This window comes from Nasonia vitripennis, chromosome 5 (assembly GCF_009193385.2).
Source record: "Nasonia vitripennis strain AsymCx chromosome 5, Nvit_psr_1.1, whole genome shotgun sequence".
Lineage (NCBI taxonomy): Eukaryota > Metazoa > Arthropoda > Insecta > Hymenoptera > Pteromalidae > Nasonia > Nasonia vitripennis.
The window spans coordinates 10,221,157-10,242,409 of NC_045761.1; the positions used below are offsets into that span (position 1 = coordinate 10,221,157).

Genomic DNA, 21,253 nt, shown 5'->3' on the forward strand with positions numbered 1-21,253 from the left:
ATTCAGCGCAAGAAAAAAGAGCGTCGTTTCACCTGAGATCTCCGGCGCGCAAAGTCGATAATTAACGAGAGCGAAGTTCGTAATTACGATTGTTTTGCTGCGGGGGTGTAGCCCGAGGGCTCAGCCGATCTCGTTATACCGCACACTGTGCGCCAGGGGCCGTTATGTGAGTTGTGAACCGATTGCTGCCGGTGCAGTGTATCGGATAAAAAGAGGTGTCACTGCGCTGCTCGACTTTCAGGTGGATTCGATCGAAGGATTTTTACACTAGATTCCTCGGATAGCTATCGCTCGCCTAACTACAAATTAGAGCGATAATCTGTGTTGTTGGGAATGTCCGAGTGTCGATCTTTGATATGATGGTGGGTTTCGTCGGATGCCTATGTGCATTGGATTGGAAAAGTCGACGAACCTCGGGTGGCTGTGTATTTAGAATCTGCTGAGGGGCTGTAATTTAGGAGTTTTGAAACTAGCGCAAGCAGATATCGATGCTGTTTTCTTAATCGAGTAGGATATTTTGTAAACGCTCACTACAACGTATCTCCTTGAGGTATAAAAGAATTAAATATTACTGTACTTAAAATAAGAGTTCAGTGCTTTATTGCTTAATCTTGGCAAAAGCGCAACCGCGCGGTAGTATTAGGGAGTATAACGATCTGCGTACACAGGTTTTTGCGAAATTCTCGGATAACACACGTCACGTGGCGGGGATCTTAATTAAGAATCTCAAACGACAGCTTGAAATGCTCTCGCTAGAAAGTTGACAAGAGAATAATTTTTCTCTATTCGCATACGCTTACGTAACTCTTCTCCCCGCGCGACTTATGACAATTAAAAATTTAGCTTGAGGACTTGTTTGGACAGGGTAATGAACTAGTTTACGCGACTGAGCTTTTCTTAAAACTCTCATACCTGCGCCTCTAATATATTATTATTTATTCGATTTGGTTGCGTCACATCTTATGGAAAAATCCTTTTTTCTTATATTATAGCCGAATAAATCGGCTCTAATACGCGAGTAATACGCGAGCTCTTCACATGTACGTAATATATTGAATAATAATATTCAGATGGAAAGCGTTTTTTTTCTACTGCTTCTGGTATATTTATTCGCATCTCCGTGTGCGCATTACGCGCAAGGCTTCATTGGATATGTGGAGCAATTCTTTTTTGTTTATTCAAATAAATTTATAATTTCGTTGCCTATTTCGTGAACGAAATCTTCTCACTTTATTGACTTGTTGACGCGCTCGGAAATGGTTAAAATTCAAGAAGAAAAAGTACAGCGAGACATTGTTTGTGTATATAATTATCTCGAGACAAACAACTTCAGTCCAAAAAAAAAGTACTCAGACTGCCACGAATTCAAGGCCACAAAAGGTCGACGAGTCCGAGCTTTAAAGCTTTAAAGCATTTCAATATAGACACACACGCGAAGTTAATTTTAATTCAAAATAAAAGAAGTTCGCAAAAACCAGTCGCGACAATAACTCTCGCTCGAGCGCAACTTTATTTTCACATCCAGCTCCGCCTTTTTGATCCAATTACTCACACCCGCTTCCTCCTGCGATTCTCAAGGTGGACGACCGAAGCTTTCACCGAATCTGTTGGTACACACGCTTATGCGGATACATGCATTTATTCTCGCATCTTGCGAAAAAAATAAATCGATAAATTCGCGTATTCGAGAGACATATTGCACAGGTGTGTCACAAGTCACCGATTCGAGCTAGCGCCAACGCATCGTTTAATTACTATGCGCAGATGTCGTCGCCTATAGAGCGAGAGCAACACCCCCAGCGGTTGACGTAATCGAGTTACGCTCGATATATTGTTCCAGACGACCGCAAAAACTAGCCGTGACGCACTAAACGCGCGGATGCAGTAGGAGAAATGCGTCTCGTTTGACGCTGGAATAGATCTGAGTCAGACTCTTTTTATTTCGTTGCATAGTCGTCGCGCGCGTTGCGTTTTGTAATTTTCTCGAATTCATTATCGCTCTCTGATGCAGTTCGCGCGATGTGTGACACGAATGCGTATAGGCCCCGATGATCCTAGTTCTCTCGCGGGTGATTATTTAACGGGAAGTTATCGTCTCGTTCCAATTCGATGCTATCGAGAGATGACCCACTGAAGGATACTTTGGATTCTGGTCTCTCTTCTCGAGCTCATCGCTTCGCTCCTTCTAAATTTGCAACAGTGATCACACTTGAAGCGATCAACGATCCTTGAACACACGTAATCCGTTGTAAATACACAAAGTTGCAACCCTTTCACCGTCGGGGCAAATATAATATATTTTTCGTAGGCTGACAGCGATCTGTCTCTCTCGTCGGATCGATACAACTCAACCCACTTTATAAAAAGAAATACATAATACATCACGCGCCGGCGAGTGTTTATCTATTACGCTATATACATGTATATATATAGCGCAGGCGCTTTCGATAATATTCGCGCGGTTATATTAATTATAGGAAAAAAATCGAGGCGTATGACTCCCGTTCCCGCAGCTTGACAGTTGAAAGGCAATTCGAGATAGCCCGATTAGCCGCAGCTCTCGATCCTTTATATCCGCGCGAGCTTTGCGCAATATAATGCTCGCACAGTATAGTGGCCAAGAGAATGAGACACCGCGGCGCTGTAGTGGCGAATGTTTTTATCTCGCTCTGCTATACAGTACGCTGGTATTCTCCGCAGCTCGCCCTTGATCCTCTCGGAGCAATTAATATGCCTCGTGATGCAGAGCTGTAGGGTCATTCGTCAAAAGGATCTCGCTGCTGGGGTGTTTTACAGATGCGTAGCCGACGGTATGTAGCTCAGCGAAATTCGCGTGATTTATACAGTCACGTGCGGTGGCGGACGCGACCGACGTGTGGGCAATGGGTACACAGGCGCAATGAGTAATGAGATATCGCTCGCGACGCGATACTTAATTCGAGCGTGTTTGACAACGTTGCGGGACGATTTTTTGTCGGCGGTACTCGATTCGGCGGTGTGACGTAAAGTGATCTCACGGTAGCGTAGGTTTCGATGTCGCAAATTTTGGTTTTGAGATGTAGTTCGAAAAATAGAATTCATTCGCTGTGTGTTGCTCAACTTGAGCGTATATTATTATAGAGTTCAACGACAGCTCATTATTCAATCGATCAAGAGTCCATCGTGCAGGAGTTATGCACGGCCCACAAAATAACGGCTCTATTATTACTTCTGGACATGACGCAACCGTGACAGTTGAACAAAAAAACTGTCGAACAAGACTAACCACACATCAACTTCAATCAAGACTCCATAATCGAGCCGTGCAAAAGTGCAGGAAAACAAAAGGCAGTAGAAGGAAGCACATCATTTCTCAGTCGGATCATCGACCCGCGAAATCGCTTTCTCGACTCGGAAGTGTGCCGATATACCGTCTTTTCGACAATGGGCCGCGAGATACTCGCGGAAGCGAGAAAGCCGTGTGGATATATCTACATCGGAGTGTTCAGCGTCAGGCTGCAGAGCGGCGCTGAAGCGTGTCGCATAAGCGGCCGTGGTGCTCGCTCGGACGTGACTATGCGGCGCGCGACTTCTTGCGACTGTGAGCGGGGATGATAATGGGGCCTATTGTGGGCTGCAGTAATGAATCGTCGGCAATTATAGCCGTGACGCTATGGTTTCTGCTGTGACGCTTGAGGTTTTGCCTGGGGATGGGGGAGTGAGTGAAATCGGTTTATGCGAGACTCGGCTTCAAAATCCATCGAACGAAACCAACCTTTCTTTGATTCCTCGGAACGCATACGCGCGAAAATAGCATAAACGAGCTTATGGACGAGGCCGCCGATGCAACAGTAGTCTCCGCCGCATAAAAAAACTCAGGTAGAGAGGCTTTTCCGAGAAAACGCCCAGCACAACGCGTATGATTCATGCACGACGTCGGCTTTGAACGCGTTTTACGGATAAGGCGCGCCGCCATGCGGCTCTTTTTTGCGCACATCGCATGAAATTTCATGAAGCTCGTATTGTTCAATCGAGCTTTCTTTCGGTGTGTTGTAATGCTGCCTTGTATAGGAGATTTTTATTGCTCGAACGAGTGGTATATTCAGGATTTCGAGGATTCTTAAGCCGATGCTCAGCGTGATTCGCTGCGTGGGATGCAGGAGGTGAATTATTATTCTTTTGTTATTTTTTATTCGCGCCACTGACGCTACGGTGTATCGATCACCCGAAGGATTTTGCAAGTTTGTAGGTCACTTGGATGTTCGCGGGATAAACGAGTGATCGATGTCGGTAAAGAGGATGATAAGTCCCATTGTCTTCTTTGATCGGACTGAAAACAAAGATCCATTTTTCCGCAAACCGCGCAATATTGACATTTGTTTAAATAAACCGCTGCTAATACATCCGAAGAAATAATTGTACAATCATAAATACGACATTAGCACGAGTCCACGTCGATCCAATTAATTACTCCGAGCTCGCAGACTGTGCAGCGACGCTTTTAAAAAATGACCCGCGGGTCGTAATGCGCGCTAAGCAGGTATTTATAGCGTTGTAAATCAACATCCTCTAAATAGAGCCGTCCTCTAAAAGCTCGGCGAACGTGATACACGGCAATTTTTCTCGTGGACGCGCCTTTATTATTGATACCTGAAACCGAGCTTGGAAAAAGTAAGCCGCTCATCTCGCGATATATTTTTCCGCGCTTTGAATCCTGAGAAATAAAGGATGTGGCGCGAGGGATTAGCTGTTAAATTCTCATTAAGCGACGTTTTGTCGCTCCGTGCACTTTTTCGCTGCTCGCGCGCGGGTAATTAGTTGGACGCAGAGCTGCGCCGGCCGCTAATCAAGAAACTGACGCTCCGGATTCTGGACTCGCGAGGATGGTTTATGGCTGTCCCATTACGCGCGCCGGCGAATGATCGAGACGTTATTTATGGAGTCGCGAGAATTCGTATGCCCTCTGGAAAGAGTCTTGTTTCATGTACTATATCCTCACTCGATTCCGTGATGTGATCGACAGGAACTTTTCCATAGTAAAAATTATAAAATACTAGACTTGGCGCAGTGCGCTGCGCGCACTGTAGTAGACTATAATTTCATTAACTTATTAAATGGAATATAAATACTTGATTGATATTTTTAATATTTGTTTTCTATCACGGAAATATATCAAACTTTACAATATATGATTCATTTCGCGCTCATATAAATTTCAAAATTGCCGCGGTTTCGTCGCTAACTTCCTTTTAAAATTTTAAGGTTATGTCTCGAGAATAGAATAATCTCGAGAGTAGAATGTCTCTAGAATATTATAAATACACATTATAATTTGATATGTATTATAGTATTATATTACATTTTTAATATTAGAATCAATTTTAGAAATCAAAAACAAATCAAAAAATTCTAACGATACTTTTGACGCATGCGCACTACATGAGCCAATCATATTGACGCATTCTTGGCTTCACTTCATCCGGTCATGACTTTTTTATATAGGGATTCCATCATTGAAACGTCGAGCCAGTCAAGTGACAAACGTCATCGGTGGAAAGTGGCGCGAAGCTATCTCACGTGGCTACGAGGAAACCCTCTAGTATGGATTTTCCCGAGGCGACCATTGTCCGGTAGCCGATTGTGTCATCCGTCTCAGCGCGCGATATACGTCTCCAGAGAGTTGAGCGCCGCAGTCGTCGGCTCATTAAGCTGGACGTTTTGTTTTTCCGCAGTATACGGCTCCTCCAGGATTATAGTATACCGAACGCGCCCGCTCCAATTACATCCAGCTTGCGTTTCTCCGACTCGCCGTGGGTATTGCCTCTATCCCCTTCGCGTTATGTGATTGAATGTCGGCGCTACAATACGCAGTCGTCCGATTAATGCGCGGCAATTTTTATATAAATAATAAACCGGAAGGAAAGGAGGTTTTCTTCCTGCGAGTGCTGAGCTAGCTTTGTATTTTTCAGGACGAGATTATTATATTGCGCTCCGGTGATTTATCGGCGGGGAAAATTTATGCGAGTCTGCTATGGGATTTGGAAAACGGCGCACAGCGATACGCCGGAAAATTGAGTAATTGCGGCAAAGAATTAGGCGCGATTCACAGTCGACATTATCACAATTTAAATTAAACATTCGAGCCTAGCGTGTAATTATAATCACAGCAGTTTCACATCGCTTCGGTATACACATACACTGCACATTTTCCATGCTTATACGCTCGCTCATTAGGCCCGCGTAAATTACAGGCTCTATCGATAAAGCAATCATTGTATCACTCCGACAACTGACATTTTCAAAAAGAGCAAAAGATTAAAATCGTTCCGCGCGTGCGAAGCGAACTTCCTACTTTTACACACGGCTCCGAAAAAAAAAATCTGAAAGGACCATAGAGGGACAGCGAGCTGCGCTGCTGGTCAAAAAACAAGGTAATAACAACAACAACTCACTGCAGATCCTGTTCTCCGGCGCAGCTGACGTCATAGTGCGCGCGAATCGCGAGAAAAGAGACCGGCCGCGTATAGAAGGAGGCGCAGAAAGAGAAAGAGAGCCGCGCGCAAGGCGAGGTCCGAGAGACAAAGAGTGCAAAAAATACAGGTGGCCTGCCGCGGGCCGACCGTGACGTAATTTCAGTGCCAGAGAAAGTCCACATACGCCATAATATACCTATACACACGTGCATACAGGCCCGTCGGCGCTTATACGTCCTCGGTAACTTTTCTTTCATCCGACGCACGCGCGGAGCTCTTTTTTCGTCGTCGCGATGCCTTTTGAGCTTGATGCCTGCGCTTCGATCTGGAGGTGTTACGCAAGAGCAATCGAGAGGGAGAGGCGTCCGGAAAAGTTCGCATTTCATTCGGCTGACCGGCCAAAGGCCATATCTGTACGTGTGCGCGGATTTTATCTCCATGGGATTCAGTGAGCTGTGTTGTATGCCGGTCGACATGTCTGCGGGTTGTGACGACGATGACGATGTGATTCGATTCGATCTAATGCGATTAGGATCGGCTAATTTGGCGCCGAACTTTCTCTGGAAACGCCCCTGTTTTACGGGACGACGTCGGCAATCATAGATTTAGCTATAGCTTTGTTTATTTTGGGGGAATTTTTTTACGACGTAATTGAATCTTCCAGCGCTGACCTTCGCGCGATTTCAAATTGTTTACACGCGTGAACTTGGCTTGTGAAATGCATCAAAAATGTGTTCTCTCTTATTCTACTTCGCACTCGAACTTCTCTCTCCGATCATTCGAGACCAGTTCGTTCATTTCCTTGGGCAGCTCTCAAAATATTTCCCAACGCCGTAATTTGGCGCTTGAGAGACCTTTTTGTGCATCGCGAAATCCGCAAATCACCGGTGTAACGATGCATAATAATTAATTCTTCGGATCGTGAACAATCGTTTATTATATTGCCGTGCGGACACAGTGCACACTCGAAAGGAGAGCATAATTTAGGCAGTCGACAAATTTCGTAGACAAGCCCTGCGCGTTTCGCAAAAGGTATATGCATACAACATGAGATACATTTTAAATGCATCGTAAATCAATAAATGGAGGCTAATTCGTAAACATTCGCGCGCACGTGTAGAAATACAAAGTTCGAAGCCGAAAGCTTTAACGAAGGAATTCGCGCGAGCGCTGTACTCGAATTCAATATTAGGGAAACACTGCGCGGAGGCATAGCTGCGGTGACTGAAAAATTAGCCGCCGTGACAGCCGGAGGCTTCATAAATAAAGATTAATCCCTCGATAAAGGCTCGACTTTGACAAATCGTCTCTGCTGTATCGCTGCGGGACAGAATCGCCGAAAATGAGAGTAGGAAAGCAAGTGCGTGTATTATAAAGCGCGCAATTAACATTGATCCAATTAAGCCATAGCTATTTCCTCTCTCGCGAGCGCGACTACCATCCGTGAAGTTTTCATTCCAGCACTTTAAACTCCAATTCATTTCAATTACATAAATAGCTAATTCGTTTTTTCTCCATTGCGTAAACACAGGCATCCTAGGCCGAGAATAATTAACCCAGGCATACATATACACACACAGCGAAGGAAAAAAAATCGAGCGAACAATTCACGCGCTCGCATATGCGGACTTTCACGCATCGTCAAAATGCTAGAGGAGCAGCTACGCACGTACGACAGGCATCGTTGAATTTCCACTCGTAAATAGACTCGAACTACCTCTCGCGCAAGAAATCGAACGTATTAATTGAGTGGCTCTCTCTCTCTCTCTCTCTCTCTCTCTCTCTCTCTCTCTCTCTCGACGCGTTAGAATCAGCTTGTTCGAAGTGTGCTCGCTCACTCGGTTGGCGAAAGAAAAAAACTGGGAGACGGTTTTCCGGATTCCTCGGCCGAATTTCCAGTATTTCATTGGGCGAGACAAAAAGGGGACGATGTTGTGGTACACGTACAAGAGTCGAACACGCCGGGAGGATTGTAAAAACACGCGTTCTGAGGTGGACTGAGCTGAATTCATAATGCCGGATCAAAATTGACAGGATTCTCGGGAATAATTTATGAAGTGGTTGGCTCGTGCTCCGCCGTATTAGTTGAGCTCCTTTTTTGTCGCTCCCTACTAGAAAATTCGTATTTACTCGTCGGAAGAATGAGCCGAAATAATAACAACACCGCACCAGCATAACGGCCGTCTATATACCGAGTGCAACTCGGTCTCCGACCTCCGAGTTTGACATTCTTGCATCGCCGTTTTATAGCTCGTAAAGGCTAAAAGACACACAGCCGCCGGTGCACATATAAAACTGCAAATTCCCAACAATTCCACACTCCCGAGCCGTATTTTCGACCCGCAATCACCATCCGCGAAAAGAAAAATCGAATCGGCAAGCTTTCACCGGTCGTACAATCCAATAAGGGTTACAGGCACAGCCCGCTTTACACAGCCCGTCGGCTCGCATCAAAATACTTGCCCGCGATGCGACCTTCCAAGTACGCGCCGGAATTCCTTTGATCGCCGAAACTATCGCTCTTATTCTCTATTATAAAAGCACGCAAAATTACGTCTCGTTTCCGGCGCGGGCAACGATGACGCTGCGCGCGCGCGCGCGAAAAAAGTGTCGGACTTATTATCCCAGAATCACGCGCGCGAGCCCACATATGCGAGACTGGCAAAAATCGGCAAATTGCAAGAGTAGAGCAGCCGTCGAGAGCCGATTGGCAGATAGTCATCAAGCGCGAGGGAAAGCGTATGTAACTTGGTCCCGGGCGCATATAACGCGTGTGCCTCGGGCTAAAAGCAGCAAACTCGCGGATATGTGCTGTATGTACGGGAGCAGAGACCGTACGTTGGGTTGAGGAGGTTGCGAAATGCGTATTGTTTTCTGTTGTCCGCGTATTAGATATCATAGGCACCGGGAGGAAGTCTCGGAGGTGTCGGGACGGTTTTAATTACTCAGCTATTGTGCGGCCTATGATGGAAACGTCAAAACTTTTATGCTTCGGAGATTTGTGATGTATTATAATAATCCTGCCGATCACGACTGTTGCCGCTTATCGATGTTTGCGGAATCTGTTCCAGATCGCCGCGCGGATCTAGGTCGTACGCAAAGTAGAAGGCTTCGGAGCTGATTAGTTTCGTAACAAGTGTGCCAGCGTGTACACTGCGGGGCGTTATGTGCGTGTATGCGGATTATGAAGTCGAGTATCGCGAGGAGCAACAATAAAACGAGGATATTTTCGCGCACGATTTTGACACAGATGTCGATGTGTCTCCGATCCAAACTGACCCTTATAATGCCTTGTTTTGTTTTGATACGTATCTCGATCAATTGGTAATCAATTGGAATTAGAAAAAATCAACAGCAGCACAAAAGCAACGAGATCGCGAAAAAACAAAGTCCATGGAAAACTCTGGAGAAAATTAGCTCCGCGAGAGAGCAGCGATAAACACGGGCGCGCGCGCGCATGCAACGTATATGATCGAACGGCAGCCGCTATCATTACGAGCGTTGGTCTCTCTTCCATCAGATTTTCACATGGAGCCGCCGACAATAATCGAGTTTCCCAGACTGCTACATACGCAGAGCTCTTATTCCTCGTATACGAGAGCTATCGCGATTCATATATATGTATATACAGCGACGAAACGTATAGAGGCTGTCCTTCAGGCCGATCTGTAGATCTGCGGGCACAACCACGCCTTGATGCGGAGTCAGTGACATAGCCGCGAAATTCAGGCTGTGTGTGCGAGAGAGCAGATCTAGGATGTGAAAGTCACGCGGGAAATTGTGAGTTTTCTGCGGAGGGATGTGTGCAACTACATACGCTATATCGTCGTATTGGCCATGCCTCGTTATAGGTGTGACGAAAGTCATCTCCCATTGTCTGACTCCACAGCCATGCCTTATCCGATAATTATAATTGAAATAATAATTCCGAGATCAGCGCCAATTATTCGCCCAATCAGCCCCTTGCCTAATTAGTTTTCCTATACCTAACGCGCATACGATAGTCCCCGCGCACGAAAATCCGAAGAATCCAGCCCAAACTGCACTCGGCCGCTTTTTCGCTCGATTTCATTAATCGTACCACAAGTACACAGTGTGCGTCAGATGCGGTATCCGAATTTTTCCGCCCCACCTCGCATCGCCCCGTTGCGACAGGTGTAATTGCGGTTACGCGACTTTTGTTATCTCGCGCCGTCTTTTTGTCCCGCAAAAGTCGAATTGCTCGCGATGTTGTGCGCTGCAAGCGGCGGCCGTAATCGATGGAATCTCGCTGCACAGTGCCGGAGCGCGAGAGCGATCGTGAGAAGTCCGCGTCGCTCATCGTTAGTGCCCCTTTTATCTAGTTCGGTTTTTTTGCAGCGTTGAGTTATCGTCCTCGAATTGACGCGATGATTTTTCTCGCCTGTCCCTGCGTCGACGAGCGGGAATTCGACGTTGTGTACGACTGATTTAGGGGGAATTGAGTGTTTCATTAACGAATGTTTCGGATACCCCCGCGTAGCTAATGACACATTTTTAATTCGCCTATGTGGTTCTCGTAAAATTCAAAACACACACAGTCAATTATCCGGAAACAATATCCTTTCCGAGCAACACCTCCTCCGCTGAAAAAACAGGCGCCGAGCTGCACGCGTTCACGTTCATTAATTATTTCTCTCTCGCCGACTCGGCTTCAGGTTTAATACCCCCGCAACAAACAGACTAACAAACAAACTGGAAAGCAAGTGTTGTTATGCGTCGCGCGCGGCGATTACGTGGCGCGTATCGCTGATTTAACCCGGATTTTTATCAGCTTCTATACACGGCGGATAGTCTGTCGTCGGTATCCAAGTTAATATGTACATTTACAGCAGCTCCGCCGATGCCTATAATGGAAACACCCGCGAATACTTCGCGGCTCTACTTTCTCCGCAAGAGCGCGTGGACCGATGCAGCGCTTTTTTTTTAATTTCACCGCGACAAGTCGGAAGCGGTGCGTGTGTCACTCTGAACTTGATGCATTTTTCTGGATAATTGAGAGCGTCGAGCTGTGGTCGAACTTTTAATTATATATCCCTGATCCATCAAATACCTCCACTGTAATCGGTTTCTTCTTCGGCTGTGCGCGGCTGCTTCGGACTTTCTAAAATATTTTGGATATTTGTTGATTTCTTTCGAAAGAATTTTCCTCTTCATTCCTCTATTACGACTTATTATGTCAGAAGCTGAATGCGTGTGTGCCGATGCGATTTGGACGACTTCACACGCGAATGAATAGCACCTACATATAACAGGTATCCTTTTACGAGGAAGGGCCGATGATGTCCGTCCAAGCACGACTGTAACTACTGGGCGCGTTGAATTTCGCATGTATAATATCGGAAAACGAAACCCCAACTGCCGGCTCGTAATTCAGTCACTGGGAATTGAATAATACCGCCAGCGCGTTACGCTCGATCGTCGAGTGCTGTAAGCGTGTACTTTGCAGTTTATTGCTCCGCGAGTACAGAGAATTTTGTTTATATAGCTGTTAGCGCACGTAGGCAGCGAGTCGTATTTACCCGAAAATAAATCGGACCAGCCTGATTAAAAATTAACTTTACGACCGATAAAATCCCGAGTAGGAAAATCGCACGACGACAATCGACGCACCGCTGTATATCAGCCCCGAGCCCGAGGCTAATCGCTGATTGACTATGCACGCGTGCGAGTTTCACCCCGAGCCTCGCGTAGTATCGGCCGATATGCATCGCGTGCAATTACATTAGCCGGGGCTACTGTTCGAGAGAGGTAACTTTATTTGATTTCTCGAACGCGCCACTGTTATTACGGATGTCCTCGGGGCGACTTATTCGAATGCGCGCTGAGTGAATTATGCGTCGCGATTTTCCCGTCTGGATTACTGAACGTCGCGCGTTTTTCACGATGTTTATGATATACCTATCGCGGTTTCTCGGAATAAGCTCGACCGCGGTTACGGAACTAATGGCCGAAGTGGTATCTTAGATACTAGATATCTTGGTATCTAGATCTACGGAAGTTAACTGAATTAAACTGTCTCTTATCAGCGATCCGCGCACGCGTCTGTGTGCACAGGAGTTAAAATGAGAGCTATTCACGCAGCGTCGAGCGGAGAGTACGACCAGGAGTTCATAGATATAAACAATCCCATAGCGTAAACAAACAAACGGGCGTCAAAGCGCGAACGCTCACACGGGCTATAATTACAGCTGCATAATCAACGAAGAGCTTCCTCTCACAGCCAGCTTCCGTCGACGATTTGTCATCGAGCGGAACGATTAGCGATTCGCTCCGACGTGCTGCAGACGATGTGTCCTGGGAAAATCAATCGTCGCTGCACGGAATACACTGCAGCTGATGCATCCACACTGTACACTCGACGCGTGGGCGTATCGGCGTGGGCTCGTCCTTTATATACATCTCTTCGCGCAGAAATGACGAAGTTCGCGTTCTTCTTATGGTATGGCGCGCGCGAAGCGTCGTAATGACCACCATTATTTTCGCCGTTAAATCCCGCCAATTTTTTTCGTCTTTTTCCTCTATAGCTTCTCTAACGCGAAAACTATTGTTTGCTAGTCGAGAGTGACGTTACGCGGTATTACGTTTACTGTGTCAAGGAGCGCTCTGCGCTTGTACGATCGAATTACGACGTGTGTACGCGAGAGGCGGGATGAGTATGCCAATTGTTTACGGCACTTTTTTGCGAAACTTTCGAGTCAAGTAACGCAATCGAATCGCGCTTTATCGTGAATTTCTCGGCTTGAGTATCGGGGTATCGCGATGATGCGTCGACGTGTGGTAATTTAGAAGCGAATTTATAACGCGCCTCGGTTACTCAATGTTAAAATCAACGGTTATTAACCGCAAGAGTATAACGCGCGAGTTCAGAGCGTAAACAAAAAGCGGATAATAAACACTCCGCGCGACCTGAATCCTTAAAGTATTCTTATATTCTTGAAATCGGCGTCTGCGCGATGCTGCAGAGAAGACGAATCGGCTGGGGAAAATGAAATCGGCACAAGGTTCGACCGGTCGAAAAGACGAGCAAGGCTAGCGATAGACGCGTAGTCCAAGAACTCGAGGAAAAGCAGAGCGCGACGATTTTCGTGTGGCGGCGAATAAAAGGCTGAAAAATCCTAATGACCGTTTTCGAGAGCTCACCCACGACGCCGTCCTCACACTCATGAAAGAGGCTAACGACTCTTTAAGCATCGGCTTTCGCAACCCGTTGACGCGCGCGGCTTGTGGTTTTAATTGTACGCATCAATTTCGCAATACATTTTTTTTATTTTTGTAATTTATTCGTGCCAAGTGCGCGGAAGACGAGCGTTGTGCTACACGTGTACAGAGATGACGGAACAGCAGCGGTAGTCTATGTCTAGTTCGAGAGTCGTCCACGCCATGTAGGTTCGCGCGCTTTTTTTCGCGAAACCGATGCCGGCAAGGATTGGGTGTTTGCGCTCGTTTGCAGTTAATTCAATCGTTGGGGCGTTCAATTAAAGTTAGTGTCATTAATGCAAGTGTGATTAGCGAAGATAAGAACTTTTTGGGCCTCTGCGTGCGAAGGTCAAAATCGTCACCAGTCTCTTACGAAACGCCGGTAAAGATCGTCGATTTACCTACAATGCAGTCTGTTTGATTTTGGTTTTGCGGAAGTGAGCTGGCCCATTTTTCGATCGCACTCTAGAAACACGAGCGTGTGTCGGTAGGAAACGCAAAATCACTAGCCTACATTTGTACAGTTACTGCTTAATTCGCTTGCGTAACTGACACTCTTTCAGATTATTTAATTCGCCGAAGAAAGTTCAGAAAGCACGAGCGCAAAGAGAGGTGTGTCAGAGAGACCTGTTTTGCTACTAGCACGTAGAGTACACTATATTAAATAAAATTACTTCGATCCGATAAGTTGTAGCACGGGGACGCCACTCTCGATCCGAAAAAGTCGTAAAAGTCCTTTCTAGGTCAAAAATCGAATCGGATCCGCTCTCCTCCCATTGCCACGGCAATTATTTCCTACGATCCAGCTCCAGCTTCATCCCTCCGTCATCGCAACGATCAACGCGCCTTTCCCTTAAAAAGTCGCCCCGATGTCCTTGCCTATCGCATCCACTGACCATCGCCGAAACAACGAGAGAGGCTCCTCTCCCAAGAGCGAGACACAAGCGCCCGTACACATCGCAGGCGCTGCGGCGCGAGAAAGAGAAAGAGCGCGCGAATCGGCAAGGTGTGCGCGCTCGCTCGAGAGAGGCGGTGGCTCACCTCGGCGGCGGCGGCTCTCGCCCTCCCCCGTTTCCTTCCCGAGAGAGATACTACACGGCAGCGCAACTCTTAAAGTCCGCGTCCGCAGAATCCCCGGCTTCAGTCACAGCTCAGACCCCCGACCGGTCGCGATCGGGAGCACACAACCCCCCGAGGAAGAGGCGCGCACGCACGAGAGACAGAGAGAGAGAGAGAGAGAGAGAGAGAGAGAGAGAGAGAGAGAGAGGCGCAGACGTATGACGCGACCAGAGGAGCTTCTTCACGGCAGCCAGTGACTTTTAAAAAAAAAAAATTTTTTCTCCAACTTGAGTTGCGCGTGCTCGGTGGATCGTCGGCCAAGGGAATCGCATATCGTGTGCAAGATAGAGACCGAGGCAGGATGACGCGGCTCCGGCGTGTGCAGTGCCTGCTCGTCGGACTGTTACTACTGATTAGTGCGACGACTGCCCTGAGTAAGTTTTATTTTTTCGCTCTATTCTGTCAAGCCGCGAGAGTGAGGATATTTCTTCTGTGCGCGCGCGATTCGAAACGCGCGCGGGATGATCGATTTGGATCGGCGAGTTACGCGACCGAGCTTTACCTGTCGCTCACAATCTGTTCCGGCTGCAACTTTTGCATAAGTGTCGCGCTGTTTTTTTGCTCTCGGGCTCGCTGGAAATTTTAGATTTTTTCCGCTCTGGTTTCGCCAAGCGCGCGTGTCGCCGATTGCTTTCCTTTTACCATTACGTTTTGATAATTTTGAGCTAATGCATAAATACACTCGGAATCACACTATTTTTAGTTTACTTATGTAATTGTAAATTAAATCACGCGCGTTTATGCCACTCCGCGCAAAAGTCGCGCGCGATAGCGAACTCGTTTCTAATTATTCAATATTCCGCGTTACATAACGCGTGTGTTTAACGGTTTTGATAACTGCGAAAGTTTAAACAATACTCACTCGCCGCAAGTCGAACTTTACCTAACGATTCCCCGTACTTATACTCCCCAGCTTTCGTCGATTCGAACAGTTGGCGCGTTGAAAGCTCCCCGCGCTCCAGTCGTGATCCTCTTTCGAGCTCGTCCGCGCATACCTCCATAGCATTACGATATAACTGCCGAGTGACGAGTGCGAGACTCGATTCGACTAACAGATTTCTCTATTGTTCGAGACGCTCCTTCGCGCGCTGGAGAATCCGATGACACGCACACCCTTACAGCGTTTATAGTTTCTCGAAAAAAATCTCATCCTCGCGACGAAGCTTCATTAGCTACACGTTTTTCCGCGCATATTTCCGGTTTGCTTTTGCTGATTAAAACACAGAGCGACATTTCTGGAGGCTAACTAACTACTACAGCCGCGGGAGTCAGTCTCTATATCATTCGAGTGCAGCGCACGTGTGCGCCGTTACCGAAAGTACGAGTATATCCAGCTCCGCGTCGGAGTAGGCTGTAGGCGGCTGCCGGTGTACAGCGCAAAAAAGGCCCGCTTTCTCGGAAAAGCCGACGAAAGCGCATCTGCCACATAACTCACTTTGCGGTGCGCCGTGAGCAGGAGTGCGGTGTATATAGAGGCCCCGGGGGCAGTCGAGCGCGAAATTCAGAGTCCGATTGTTGTGTGCCGGGATCCCTCGGAGATCGATGCTCTCGCGATGTATACCTACTTCGTAACACTCGTAAAGTGAAGTTGAAGAAAACGAGATTCTATTATTCTGAAGCAACTGCGCTAATAACGCCGTAATTTATCCCAACTCGGCAAGCTATGTAAACGGGTCTTTCATCGATTTCATAAAAAAAAAGAAACCGCGTACACACATCGCTGTATATACTATGTTCTATTGAAACGCGGAATGTATGTGCTAAATAAACGTTCACGCAAACTCTCGACTTTTATCAAAACGCGATGCATAAAAACTGATTATAAAACACACATGCTACTGCACTCGCACGAGTTTTCACATATGCGCGTATGTAACAACAAAACAAAACTTTTATTGGTATCCAAGATCTAGCACGTGGCATAACTCGCCTCGAAATTCCGCCCGATTACTTCACTAATTTTTCTCGAAACCCCTCGAACCTTTTTCTTTTTCATTCCAGTCGAATTACGCGCGCGCGCGTGTGTGTGTGTGTGTGTGTGTGTGTGTTGACGTCCGGGAGCAATTACCTCACTGCCACAATTAGATAATCGCGAGAGATTTTTGTGCGCGGAAATAAACGAGAAGGTAGTGCTGTTGGTATATTAGACGTGCATAAGCGAATGCAAACGAGCCGCCGGTGTCGGTGTGTGTAACGAAGGTTCATGGGAGGATTATTGCAACGTCGATGATGTCACGCGCCGCGTGCCAGTTTTCCGGCTGTCCTTCCTTCGTAGATTTCCGCCGCATCACGATTGTATTCCTCCTCCTCTGTTTGCTTTATATTGCCGCTGTGGGTGGTGAGGGTTATATCGAGTTCTGAATCGCTGGAATAGGTCGAGAGGATGATTGATTGCTGGGAGCTGTTTTAAAGCTCGGTTTTTGGAAACGCCTAATTGTGGGAGATAATAGCGCGTTGGTATGCCATATAATTACGTCAACTTATTTTTCAAAGTATAATTTTGAAAGTCACACGCAAACACATAGAATTTATTTCTATGTCTCTTTTTGGCAGAGGAAAGTTCAATTACTTAATTTTCGCAATTGCATAATTAATCACGAATTAATGGAGGCAATAAACCGTTTGAGTTTCCGACTATCGTATATGCCTTGGAAACTTAGGCACATTAGCGACAGTACGTGCCTCTGTATATAAATTACGTACTCGGCGGCTTTCGAGCGAATATCTGCATAAACCGCTTAAACATTTCAATTACGCGAACTCGATAAATGATAACTCAAACATTGCTTCGGATCGCTCAAATCTTTTACAACTCAATATTGCACAATGATTCTCAAAAAAGTATAATCGTCTCCACATATCCTTTACATCATAACTCGACTGCATCGCGATATGGACGGTTAACTTTTTATTTTCAAGTCCAGGCCGGAATGCAGTAGAGACAATTACTCGCTGCCGGAGTAAATAATAAAAAGGACTAAAATCGTTCGTCTTCGAAGTCAATCAAGACAAGAATGTTAAATCGTTTTACCCTTTTAAGCCGCCGCAGACCTAGATTTCGTCGACGTGAGCGCACAGTAGTACATCGTCCGCTCGGTACGGCTGATGACATATTCGCAATAAAAAGCCCCATGTATACCCCTACTCGAATTTACCTTCACTTAATTGCAACCCAACTCTGATACATGCGTTTTACAAAAGCCCTCGAATCGGCGCAGTTGTCGAGCTTTCGCAACCGCAGCGCAATAAAATAAAGATAAAATAAAAATAAAAATAAAAAAAAGGAATCATCACGTCTTATCAAAGAAACTTTCGCTTCCACTTGCAGAATGTCCGGATCGCGAAGGAACGCCCGGTCGAGAGATCGTCTGCTACACGAGCCGCAGCAATCTCGAGCTGTTGGAGAATGCCATCTGCCGCTGCACGACGCTCGTCCATCAAGGCCACGACTTGCAGGATCTCGACGCTTCCGGTGAGTTATAATGCTAGATTCCGCGTGTACACACACACACGCCGGCGCTGATGCTGCATGCTGAGATGTGCGCGGGAAAAACGCCCCCGAGCGATGGCTATGTTGCTTTCGCCGCGCGCGTGGGCTTCGACGGCGACATTATTCTCCGCCGCTGCTGCTGCAAGCGAAGAGCTATTTAAGGCGACGATTATTTGCGCCGATTAATTGCGTGAGAACGCGCCGAGCGATTTCTGGCCCTAATGACGATGTATTGTCGTCGAGAGCTTTGGGTGGCGCGAGCCACTTGACGTTGATCGAAGCTTTGCAGCCGTTTCAAAAGAAAACTCGTTGCCGGGAATTTACGGGTTTGAGAGAGTTTTACGGGTTTACGGAGATACTGACTACTTTACTTTTCAATCAAGCAACAATGCAATTATTTTCCAACCTCTCTAACTATCTTATGGCTTAAATAACAAAGCAGCGTTTCATTAAAATTGATTGCGCTAAAATACCTTGCGAGCAGACTCAAAATCCTCTCTACAAGCACACACGTGCGCGCATGTTACAGTCTATGCGCGACGCAATTAACCGCGAAAAAGCTGTCGGGCAATTAATCGCCGGCAATTATACGGTTCTTTTCGCGCATCCCGCAGGGCGATTCTCGCGGATTACCCTCGACGCGATGACTCGCGTCTCTACACAGCCCGCGAGGGTTGCGATCTGGAACGAGGACAGCCGGCCGCGACGTTTCTTGCCCTTACGAGTGGATGCGTCGGATGCTCCTTTCGCAATCGCAATTAGCCGGTAATTGTCGCGCGCGCGCCCTTGGGAGTGGTCGACGTTGTCTCAGTGTGTTGGATCTCGACGTAGTAGTAGAAGCGATTTTAGATCGGCCGACTCCTCGAGCGAAATTCAGAGCATAATATTACAACGATGATCCGTTACGACATCGCCCTCGGATAATATTGTACCAGCAGGCTTACAAATACAAATCATCGAGAAATTTCGGCAGACAGCCCGCGGGCGACGCTCGAACTCGTTTCTTTTTCTCTCCCCGGACGCGCTCGAGAGCTTCTCTCTCCTTTTCTCTCTCGCGTTACACATTGTGTTGTTATGCCGCTGCCTCGATCGATTAAGGAGGTTACGCAACGTCGAGCGAAAAATCGCACGGCTGTATGGGGTTGAGGAATTTTACACGAAGATTACACGACGATGAATATTTACGAGCGTCCTTTGCGAAGAAGCTGTTGCAGGGCAGGGACTACTTGTACTGCTCGTTTTTGGCGCGCGTCTTCCTTTCGCATATACTTACGTATAAGCGGGCAATTACGCCACGGAGTTCGCGCTCGAGAGTGTCGGGGATAAAGTTTCCTCTTTATTTCGAGCCTCCGGGATGCGGACGTTAATTGATGCGCTTTATTGCTCGCGCTCGCGAGGTTGCGTTTATTATGCGTCATTGTTTCGATTCGGTGTATGAGAGCCGCGATTAGCATTTTTCGCGTAAATTCCGCTGATGAATGACACTGATGCGTGTGTATATCGGGTCGAAATGCACATAAGCTCTTCCGCCGTGTTTTTCTCACCAATTTTTTACAAACGCAGAAACACTGCTGTAGGAGATACACTCACTCGCGCGAACAGCCCTTTTCAATTTCGATAACAAGAGCTCGTATGGTCGATCTCGTGTAACAGGTGGGAAACTCGAGCGCGATCGGCTTCTCTCTCCACTTTTAATGTTATTCCCCGCTATCGCCTATATACATCGCGGCGAAACCGATAAATTTTCGTCGCGCACAGCCATTATACCGATTGTTCTCGCATTCGGATGATATAACGCGACTCTGCTGCGCGCGACGTCCTTATTAGGACATATCGAAAATCGGTATACAGCGCGACCGCGAGAGCACAGCAGCGAGACAAAAAGCCGCGGACTAGAAAAGAGAACAAGTGCGTTGACAGACGTCGGCATTACGAAACCCTGTGCAGACCGATGTATAAATCGCGGAGTTGTCAATAGGCTGATTGCCGCTGCCGATTTCGCGACGTGTCTATAGAATCGACGCTGCGTTATATCGTATAGATATGGTTAAAGAACTGGACTATCGGACACCCTAAGCTCTCGCTGTATACATGAGTTAATTTGTAGAGAAGTCTCCGTTTCGCGCGATTTTCGCGTTGACTACCGTGTTGGCTGGAACAACCCAATTTTCAGCCGCGCTAACGATGTAATCGTCCAATTCATAATCTATTTACCACCTGTCTCTCGTACGCTCTCTCTATCTACCTCTTATACGGGGACTTTCACTTTCGCGTGTGAGTAACGGCACGGTTCATTAAAATTGCTCGATATATTAAGGATAGTTGTTTGTTTTTGACGGGAAAGTGGCTGTTTTAAAAAATTTAGAGCTTCCTCCGCTCGATCAAACTGCGACGTATATTATTATATAGGAAGTTACAAAATCCAGACTACACATTAAACAGAAAAAAGATTTGCGTGCGTGTTTGTATTGCGGGAGTCCATCGAAAGAAAAATGAACGCGCGAATCGTAAAAATTAATCCAGCACATCCTGCGTTTTGCAAACGTTATAATAATACACGCAGCCTTTCGTGCGATTTTATTATTGCTCAAAGCTAATAAAGAGCATCGTTATCATTTAAACTTTTTCTCTTATACTTCTTCCAAGAACCGAATCGAAAATAAAAGCGACGAGTCAGCGGGAGCTGAAACAAAATCGAGTACCCAACTCATGCAGATATTAAAATTTCGAAACTGCAAGAACTCGGCGGTTGACGCACGTTTGTCTCGCGCGGAAGGCGTCCCGGTGTGTTTTCGTACGAGTATACAATACGCGCGGCGCGTTATAGCCAAAAGTGAAAGCTCATTATTCGCTGCTCTAAATAAGCGCGAATCATTGCGTGGGAGGCGCGTGTCCTTCGTACGTACGCATCCAGTTATCCAACGCCGCGTGCTTTTCGCGGCTGGAAGAGAGAGAGAGAGAGAGAGAGAGAGAG

At 46.8% G+C, this 21,253-nt stretch overlaps 1 protein-coding gene across 6 annotated transcripts in view; it reads left to right on the forward strand.

Annotated features, from left to right (window-relative positions):
• The window catches only part of LOC100678219 (mucin-19), a 42,187-nt gene that overhangs the window by 5,821 nt on the left and 15,113 nt on the right, over positions 1-21,253 (forward strand). For 5 of the 6 annotated variants that reach the window (XM_031932287.2, XM_031932288.2, XM_031932291.2 and 2 more), the window contains exons 1-2: positions 14,795-15,163; positions 18,118-18,261. In XM_031932287.2, the coding sequence (XP_031788147.1) occupies positions 15,091-15,163; positions 18,118-18,261 (217 nt within the window). In that variant the 5' untranslated portion in view covers positions 14,795-15,090. Of the gene's footprint in view, positions 1-14,794; positions 15,164-18,117; positions 18,262-21,253 lie in introns of those variants that run through there. The other variant, XM_032601179.1, reaches the window with a different exon arrangement.